The 10,149-nt window shown below is 48.2% G+C and overlaps 1 protein-coding gene across 6 annotated transcripts in view; it reads left to right on the forward strand.

Moving 5' to 3' along the window:
- Positions 1–5,272, forward strand: part of TRPV3 (transient receptor potential cation channel subfamily V member 3) — a 29,504-nt gene extending 24,232 nt beyond the window's left edge. For 3 of the 6 annotated variants that reach the window (XM_053911158.1, XM_053911156.1, XM_053911157.1), the window contains 4 exons: positions 933–1,207; positions 2,292–2,404; positions 3,535–3,614; positions 4,827–5,272. In XM_053911158.1, coding sequence (XP_053767133.1) covers positions 933–1,207; positions 2,292–2,404; positions 3,535–3,614; positions 4,827–4,924 — 566 coding nt within the window. In that variant the 3' untranslated portion in view covers positions 4,925–5,272. The remainder of the gene's footprint in view (positions 1–932; positions 1,208–2,291; positions 2,405–3,534; positions 3,615–4,826) is intronic. The other 3 variants (XM_045199366.2, XM_024565079.3, XM_053911159.1) reach the window with 2 other exon arrangements.
- Positions 5,273–10,149: the final 4,877 nt, after the last annotated feature.

A 10,149-nucleotide genomic window follows, 5' to 3' on the forward strand; every position in this document is an offset into this window, starting at 1 on the left:
TCACAACCTGAGATAGGCTTGGCGGGTGTTTTTGTCCCCATTTTACATGGGGACACTAAAGTTTACAGGAATTTGATTGATGGTCTTTGAAAAATAGTAGTAAAGCAGTGCATTGAGGTAATCTCCTTTGCCCCTGCACATCACGTCACTTCTGCTGTTCGCTCCTGCTAGGCCTGTGAGAGCCTCTGGTCTGCTGGGGACCAGGCCTGGGAGCCCCCTCTTAAACCCTGATTTATCTCTAACCTCCGCATGGGGAGAGATGGTTGTATTGCCGGCCCCGCCCCGATCATTGGCATTTGAAGTGAAGCAGCCATTTCCATCTGCCTGACACCTTTTCTGTGTCGTGATTTGTATATTTATTTGATCCTTCATTTGCTTGTTTATTTGTCCATCTATTTACTCAGTCATTAATTTGACCATCCATCCGTCCATCCATCCATCCCTCCATCCAGCAATGAGCCACTGCTGTAGTGTGTTGGAAAGAAGAGAAGAAAGGGCTTCAGGCCTGGGCCAGGGGGTCTCACCACAGAGCATTAGGAGGACACTCAGGACCTCACAGTCTTGCAGGAGATGACCTAGGCTATCAGAAGTTGGGAGCCCAAAGCCTGGTTGGGGAGCCAGAGACACACAAATATTATAATTAGCAGCTCTGCAAGGCCATGAGTGATCAAGGGCAGGATGGTGGGGTAAGGGAAGGACAGAAGAGTATGGGCTTTGTTAGGCAGGAAGGGCTGTCTTTCTGCAGAAAATCAGCCTGATGAAGCTTCTGGAAGAGCTGGGGCTGAATGTGGAATTTCAATGGCCAGAGAAAGGGGGCAGGAGGCAGGCCTGCAGTGTGTGTGGGTGTGTGTGAACGTACAAGTATGCACACGCTTGTTGGGTAATTAGCCAGGCAGAGAGGCTGAGGAGAGCACCCTGTTATATCCTGCCAGCCCTCGCCTCCCTGATTGAGAAGTGTTCCGATGACAAAAAGGACTGCACCTCCTATGGCAGCTTCAGCGATGCCGTGCTGGAGCTCTTCAAACTCACCATAGGCCTGGGCGACCTGAACATCCAGCAGAACTCCAAGTACCCCATCCTCTTTCTGTTCCTGCTCATTACCTACGTCATCCTCACCTTCGTCCTGCTCCTCAACATGCTCATCGCCCTCATGGGAGAGACTGTGGAGAACGTCTCCAAGGAGAGCGAGCGCATCTGGCGCCTACAGGTGAGCCTGGTGCAGACACTGGGATGGGAGTCTTCACCGGGACTCAGTTCCTTCCACACCATTGGCACTCATCAGTGCTGGTGGATCTGGGGGGGCCCGGGATTCTGTATAAGCTCCCTGTGCTTGACTGGGTTTGAGGAAGCATCCGTCTAGGTTCCTTGAGTGTAGGGTCAACAGCACGCATGAGAGGAACTCAGGCTTATGGGGGTGCTCTGCTCAGAGTCAGTGGTGTGATATTTGGATACTGAAGTGTGACCTGAGGTTACATTAAGAGGAGTATAGGGTATAGCACAATGGAGGTGACAATTCTGCTCTCCTTCACCTTTGCTTTGACATTCCCCACATATGTGGGCCTTACAAGCTAAGGATACCACCACAGTAATCTCCAGAGGTGGTGACCAGGCTTGGGAGAGGACTGGAAACCATGCCTCACAAGAAATGGTGTTACAAGTAGGCTTGAAGAAAGTGTTACCCCTTCCGATGCCTGCAGAGCTACTTGTGAGAGGGCATTGCTTCCTTCTGTGACCCCAGAAGGCAGAACTGAGATACAGGGGGCAACTGCAAGGAAAAAAGCATTGATTTGACACAAGGAAGTTTCTAGTTATTAGGCCCTTCCTAATTGGCTTATTGATAATACTTAGGAGAGACTGGACCAACTATTGCCAGGAAAACTGCTGAGGGGATTGTAAGCCTGGAATGGAAGTGGGACTATATAAGGTCTGAACGCTCCTCACTGTGGGACCCAGGATCCTAACATTTTCAGTTAGGAAGTGCCTGGACTTTCAGAAACATTGTTTATGTCATGTTTAAAGTAATTTGAACACCTTTTCCAAACTTCTGGTTTTTCATTTTTGAATTCTGTAGATTAGCTGAACCCTCAGGATTATGCAGGAAGCTTCCAGGGAGGACGGAGTGGGCTGTTTGGTGGTGTGTGCAGTGCAGGTGTGTGTATGTGTGCATGCCCCTGCACATGTGTGCTTTGTGTGTGCATGTGTGTCCATGTGCAGTAGTATGCAAACTCACACGCCGCTGTGCTCCTGGGCTGGCTCCTCAGCAACGTGCTTAGGTTGTTTTCTGTCCCCAGAGAGCCAGGACGATCTTGGAGTTTGAGAAAATGTTGCCAGAATGGCTGAGGAGCAGATTCCGGACAGGAGAGCTGTGTAAAGTAGCAGAGGAGGACTTCCGGCTGTGTCTGCGGTAACACAGGAAGGGGGCCCTTTGGCGGTAGTCCCTGGCTGGGTCAAGAGAGCCCAGTCGGGGATTGTTGGGGAAGCAGTGCCACAGTTGGTTCTGGACTCTTTAGAAGGGAATGTGCTCTTCCGGGCGCGCTGGCCCCGGGACAAGCCTTCCTGAGCTGCAGAAGGGAGAGGAAATGAGACCCTTGCTGCAGGTCCCCTCTCTGCTGGTTCTAAAAGGCCTCCACAGCCTGTCCCTTTCCTGTGTCTGGTTTAGAAAACATGTCCCAGTCTGGCTCTCTTTGTCCATCTAAAAAACCTCTTTTAATCCTCACCCAAAGATATGCTTATTGATTTTAGAGAGAGAGGGAGAGAAACATCGATGTGAGAGAAAAACATTAATCAGTTGCCTCATACACGCCCCGACCAGAGACTGAATCTGCAACCCAGGCACGGGCACTGGTGGGGAATAGAACCTTTCGGTCTGCGGGATGATGCTCCAACCAACTGAGCCACACTGGCCAGGGCTCAGGCCTTTTGATTTTAGTAAAGTACCTGCACATGGCCTGACCATCTCTTCCTACCCCCATCTGACTACCTGACCCTACAGACTACCTTCCTCCCTGGAGCCGACATTTCTGACTCTAACTGTTACCCTGTGTCTCTAATTCTGACACGCTCACTCTAGGGCCGGTCTCTGATGTGAACGTTAGCCTAACCATCGTCTCCAGTTGCTACCCAACACCGTAGACTCTGCCCACTCTTTGGGTGTTTGCATCCTAACCATCTTTTAGTGCAGCCTGAACCCTAGATAACCATCTACACATTGAATCCTCACACTCTCATATCTTCTCAGCTGGGGCTCTTCCCTCCTCCCTTCCCTCCTTCCCCAAGGACTGCCTCTCTCCAGTCAGGAACACGGCTGCTGTCTGAAGACATCCCTGTTATATCTCTCTTGAGTTTTGGGGTCCCACACCCTGGGAAGAGACAGCCCTGTAGGCCTGAGAAAATGGGGATGTAGGCAGATTTCAAACCCTGCCCTCTGGGACAGACAGAAGGGGAACTGTCTGGGACACCCTGCACCTCGTGCCGTCTGTCTGTGTTTAATGAGGTGCAGTTGCGAAATGTTGAGAATGATTGTCGCACTCGCAGGATCAATGAGGTGAAGTGGACTGAGTGGAAAACACACGTCTCCTTCCTCAACGAAGATCCGGGGCCCGTGAGACGGACAGGTACGTTATTGTCAGGAAGGGTGACAGCCATTCCTGTCTGACCATGTGGCCCTGGGCACTGAGTCTGAGCGTCCTGATTTCCTTGTCTGTCAGATGGGAGGGTTGAGTCAAATTGTTACAGAACAGACCGGGGAGGGAGTGGACAATATACTATTACAGAAAGGACCCCCCCTTTCTCTCTGGGGGTCCCCCCATACCTACTAGGTTCACCTTGCCCGCCGCCAGAGGAAAAACGTCTCTCAATGCCAGAGATTGGTGAAAAGGAAAGGAATTATTTATTTAAAAGTTATACAGACTTAGAGTACTGACTTAATGTCTTCATTAAAATACTAAAGTCCTTTAGAACACCCACAGATGCACACAGTCCTTCACCCTCTGCCCAGTCCGGGGTGCCGTATCTCAGGAAAAGAAGTAGAAGTTTGTGATTCAGGCTCCTGGCACCATCAGTTGTGTCGCCACCACGGGGTCCCCACTCTGCCAAAGCCACGTGGTTCTCTCCCTCTTCTGGCCCAAAACTGCGTGGTCCTCTCGCTGGTATGGCTGCCGCACCTGGGTTTAAATCCCAGCGCCAGTCTTCCTCTTCAGCCCTGTTTCCGACTCCTCCTACAATCAGTTACACCTGCCAGCATTCCTGTATTCTTCCAGCTTTACTGGGCTGCTATAGTAAGTCTGGGCAGGTGTGGCCCCATGGCATGGAGCCAATCTTCTCCAAGCTCTCACGCAAGCGCTGTACCCAGCGCTATTCCCAGTTACATCTTGGGTGGAAGTCACTCCCATCCCCCTGGCTCAAAGCATGGCCACAGCTATTTAACATATCTATGAAACCAGTTCAAGGTTATAGATATGTTAAATGACCACTGGAGGGGCAAGCTGCAAAGCTGTTGCTATATAAAACAGCTCTGAATGGCCCTATTCCATGAGTCCCTTCCCCCAACTCAGGCTTGTGGAGGTGAGGACATCCTATATATACTTTTCTAATATTTCCTGGACACCTCGAGTTCTGGACCCCATTACAAATCCCTATTTGGGGCCCTCCTCTTGGCTGCACCGTTACAAAGTTGGTTGTCAGGTCCCTTCCAACTCTGACACTTTATAGCCCTGGTTGGAATAACTTCTAAAAACTGGGTGGTGGAAACCAGGTGGTGCATCAGGACATAGAAGTGCTCCTTGCAGATGGCTGTCTTTCTAAAATAGTGTTGTTTTTTTTAAAAGCAGATCTCAACAAAATCCGAAATTCTTCTAGGAGCAACAGCAAAACCACCCTCAATGCATTTGATGAACTAGAAGACTTTCCAGAAACTTCAGTGTAGAAGCAGAATGCAGAGCTGGTGTCAGCATGGGCCGTCGGGTGCTATAGGCTGAGTCCTGGGCTGTGTGGAGAGGGCTTTGCAGAGCGGGGAGCCCGGCTCTGCCTGCCCTGGAGCAGAAAGCACCCTCCGGCTGTGCGGGTGGCTGAACTGAGAGGCAGTTGTCAGTTTTTCTGAGAAGCACTTCGGATTTTGTTACTTGGCGAAGAGTTTGTGTAAACCCATGGTCAGCAGTCCTGAGCCTGAGGTCCCTGGAGTCCTGGGTGAAGTCCCTGTGTTCACCAACTGGTGAACAGGTCAGCTTGGCTGGGGGAGGGGCCGTAGAGAAGGGCGGGGACCCGAGGAGAGGAGCAGAGCTTTTTTCCCCCCCCTCCCCCCGGCTACATACCCTTAGTAGCCTCCAGCCCCAGCTCCCACATTCCATGTCTCCCCTGGGTGTCCTGAATTTCAGGGGCTCTTGATCCCATCCCAGCACATACAGGGGACTGAGCTAAATCTGCTATCCTGGGGGTGGAGGGGAGTGAGTCATGGAAATGTCCTTCCGGAAGCTTCAGGGCACAGGAAACTACCCTTGGAATGAGTGCCCTTTGGCCCAAGGCTCAAACTGTTGCAAAGTGAGAGATATTTTTAGTAGTGTAATTAACACCAGGTTTTTATTTTCAATAGAGTAAGGACATTTCAATTTCAAATGAAAACTACTTCAAATAAAGTACATGATTTTATAAGTTGAGAAGTAGATTTTAGGATTTGGGACTGGGTGTAATTGTTGTGTCCTAGGCCTCAGGGCGGCCAGAGCAAAGACAAAAAGCTTTTCTTTACACACACAAAAGTCGGCAGGAGCCATGCCCCGCAGGGCCTGTCTGGGTGCCTGTGATCTGGGTGAAAGAGCTTGGCTCCTTTCCTGGTGCCGGCCCTGGCCCTGCGATAGTGCAGGCTTCTGCGCTGGGTCCTGAAACAGGGATAGCAGCTGCCCTATTTCTGCGGCCGTTAACCTCAGAGGCTACTCTTAGACATCAGTATTGCTCATTGGAGCGACTGAACACAACACCTGAAATGCTGGCTCCAGCATTACATATTTTTAATATTTAAAATATTTAAATATTTTTGTTCACTGTGAATTAGGAAGCTGAAGAAAAGTTGTGTGAGGAAGGAGCATTTGCCAAGACAAGTTGCTTATTTTTAGATCCTCATTCTCTGAGTTTCACAGAGACTACACAGAGTTACACAGAGTTAGTTTGGGGGCAGAAGTGAAGATGGAAGAAATATTCCTGATTACTGGAGCCTGCACAACCAGCAGAACCACTCTGGTTTGGTTACCTGGTAAAAGGATTCATGTGAGAATTTTTGAGGCGATATTATAGAGCTATTAACCATGCATTTTAATTTAAAATAGCACAAACATGAATTTGGCCTTTAGACAACTTAGCAATTGGCTAGTTAGCTTGACTTGAGGCAAAATGAGGAGTGCAGACCCACGTTCGCTCTGGGCCCATTTCTCTGCTATGTGTGCCGGCTTACCTGGGTGAGGAGAAATTTGGCCTTTGTGTCCCTGATGGGCTGGGTTAGGGAGTGATGGGATGGGTGGAGGATGCAGCCCACGAAATGCGCAGTCTGCTGCAGCCCCTGCACTTCCAGCTGACTCAGGAGCCAACCAGTGCTCTAAGCGGCAGTGGTCAGACCAAGCTCAGGTGTGAGCAGAGGTAGCAGGGACTAGGCATGTCCTCTGGAAAAGAGAAGAGCTGGGGGGATTGTCTTGGGGCAGGAGGAGCAGACGTGTTCCAGATGGGCAGAACTAGTACCAAAGGTTGGAAATTTCAGGAGAAAGATTTTGGTTCAATTCAGTCCAGCAACTGCTATAGATATTGGAGATGTTTAAGCAGAAACTGGTCGAGAACTTATTAGGCATGTTGTCAAAGATCACGATCAGATGAGTGTTAGGGTCTTTTTTACTTGCAGATCGGCATCCTGCATCTGGAGTTACCTACATAGTCTAGAAAAGGTGTCTTGGTTTGAAGGGCAGCCATGTGGATCCATGGCGTCATGCTCTGCAGGATGGTGCTGGGAATTCCAGAACTGCTTTGATTCATACAGGAGTGGACATAGCCATTTCCATTTCTTGCTTGAACGAAAGCTGGGAGGTCAGGCAAATGGAAATCAGTGCTGGGATCTTTGTCTTCTCTCATGTATGGAGAGCTGCGCTCTGTGGATCTGGATGGAATGGGTTGGCAGGACCATTTTCTGCACTGGTTACTCATCCCCAAAAGGCGTTCAGCCTAGGTGGTCTGAGTCTACATAGGTCTCCAAGGCAAAGGCAAGCAGTAAGGTAAAGAGCATCAGTTTAAGAGGATGAGTTCCCTTATTTTACACCTAGAGACTAGAGCTCAGAAAGGAAGGTGGACTTGTTCACAGTCATGCGGGAAGCCACATCAGAGCTGTTGAAGCTGGGGTGCTCTGATTCCTGGACCACTGATACCCCTCACACCATTTTCTTTTCAAAGGAGGTATTCGGTGAATCGGAGTCTGCCTTTGTGGTTGGCGTATGTCAGGGGGCTATGGTTTTTTGCTCCGATGATGGTCTACGTCATCCCTATAATCTCATGACAGGTTTGAAACTCAAGCATGCACACAGACGTGCATATACAATCACACACACACACGTGTACACACACATCAGGCCACACTAAATCCACGGGCATATTAGGATATCTTAAAACTTCATGATTTACATTTCAGCAATTTAAGGGGAAGGCATTTTCCAGGGATGGAATCTCCCGGGCTCAGATAATGGTTTTGGCTGAAACTTCTTCAGCTAAACTGCCTCAGGAAGAATCCATTATTCTAAACATTATGCAATGGATGTATCTGTTTGAAATAAAAATGGTGCTTACCTTCCTCCCTGAGATGTGGGAGAAGGAGTGTGAGGTTGTACTGTGAAGTCATTAAGCTCTCAGAAGGCTCCTGCCTGAGAGAGCCCAGTATTGTTGACGTTCCTTTCCTTCCTCTAGGCCTGGTGAACTGGGTCCTGTTGGTTTGGGCAGGACCCAGGCAGATGGGCCGTCATCCTGGCCTGTAAGCCATACTTGATTGCTGCACTGATTTACATGTTTTTACTGTGATCTTGGTTCCAAATGCAGAACTGCCATCTTGTTCTCATTGAATGTGCCTTATCCTTGTAAATTCTGATTTACATACTTGTTCGCAGTGTCGTGCATGTGCGAAACTCTATGTTCAAGAAAGAGGTCATAAATAGAGTAAGAACATTTTAGTGTCATTGAAGAAATGCTTTTATGATTTCTAATAAATATTTATTTTGCCTTGTTATAATTGTGTTTTTTTCTTGTTTTTTTATATCATTATTATTTTTTATCCTCAAGGACATTTTTTTTTTCATTGCTTTCAGAGAGAGGGGAAGGGAGAGACGAAGGAAGAGAAACGATGTGAGAGAGAAACATTGATGTGAGAGAGAAACGTTAATTGGTTGCCTCTTGTAATCGTCTGGACCAGGGATCATGTATGCTGAGACCAGGGATTAAACCCGCAAACTTTTGGTCATGGGACGGTGATCCAATCAACTGAGCCACACCGGCCAGGTCTCAGTCTTATTTTAAGTGTGCCAAAATAGAGACCTACTAGAAACCCTAGAGTGTTACTTAACATGAATGGGTAAAGGAAAGGCCACTTTTTGGACCTGAAGCGTTACTATTGGTTCCAGCTCAGGGACAGAGCCAAAGCAATAAAATGTGTTGTCTCTGTAACAGTGTTCACCTCTCAGAGTGCACTCACCTGTAGCGCCCCACTGAGACCACTCGACACCTCTGGAAGGAGTCAGAGTAAAATGAGACTCAGGGAGTTGAACGGCATGCCCAAGGAGTCACAGCCAAAAAATGTTAGTGCGGCAGGATGTACGGTCCCCCTAGCCATGCCCTGTTAATTGTGCCCTGCTGGCTCCCCACTGGCTCTCATGGGTGGATATAAAACCGTGGCTCCACCTGGAGACCAGACAGTATAAATCCCTTCTTCCTACCTCACAGGACCTTTGTGAGGAGGCAGCGAGGGAGGGAATGGGTGTGCAAGAGCTGACGCTATCGCCATCATTGTTACCCGACTCATCCGTACTGCACTTTCTCATTCTTCTGAGTTACTTCACAGGGGTGACAGTTCTCAAATGCCCAGACACTGCTGTGTCTTGACAGGTTGCAGAACTTCCAAATAATTGATTAATAAGTGATATGCTGCATTTGGTGAATTTACTTAATTCAAATGATTCCCGGAATAACATCTCTCAATGGGATGTGTCTTCTTTAGTGGCAAGAAATGGGAATTGTACATAATTCACATCTTAAATCTAATAAGCTTTAGCCTATAATCTAGGAATGGAATGTTCCATCTATGGGAACATTCTAGATGGACGGATAAGAAAAAGGGTAGAAACCCCTGTTATAGTATATATTCTAAAAGCGTGATGCCTAAATTAATGCATATAAACAGTTTTATGGCTCTCGATGTGAAAAATTACCAAATCTATTTTGCAATTGTTTCAGCCTTTGATATTGTATGATTCTCATGTGTAAAACTCTTTCATTCATATTGGTTACCTTAATGACACAGTTTTGTATGTTTGATGAGTATTATATCCCCATTTAGTAAGTGGGGAAATTGAGACTTGGAGAGAAGAAGAGTGACAGGTAAAGGTCACAGTGCTTTTTCCTGGGCCAAGGGTCCCGGTTCTCTGAAGTTTCCCGGTAAGTGCTGGTCTCACAGTGTCGGTGAGGTTGTGTAACAGAGTGTAGTCTAGTCCAGCCTGAGTCACATGTAAGAGCAGATGTCATCCAGGTAGAGGGTGTGTGGCATAGGGTTTCAAGAAGAGGAAACAGTGTGGGCAAAGACCCCAGGGTAGGAGGGAGCTAGCTCAGAGAAGCTGAGGGTGGAGAAGTCTGTGTGGCCAAATTGCTGGGGGCAAGGGGACAAGTGACACTGAAATTGGGCTGGAGAGGTGGGCAGAGGCCAGAACATGTAGGACGTGTCTTGCTGTACATAGAAATAAATGCCACAAAGCAGACTGGAACAGAGAGGACCCAAAGGGAGATGAATTGGAGAGATGGTGGGGGAAGGAGGGGCAGATCATAAAGGGCCTTTTGTGTTAGAACTTTGAAGTTGAATAGTTTATTATTCTGTGCTAGCGCTTACATGCTTTAGGCCACTTATTTTTCACAATGATCCCATGAGAA

Source organism: Desmodus rotundus, chromosome 9, assembly GCF_022682495.2.
Source record: "Desmodus rotundus isolate HL8 chromosome 9, HLdesRot8A.1, whole genome shotgun sequence".
NCBI classification, from domain to species: Eukaryota; Metazoa; Chordata; class Mammalia; order Chiroptera; family Phyllostomidae; genus Desmodus; species Desmodus rotundus.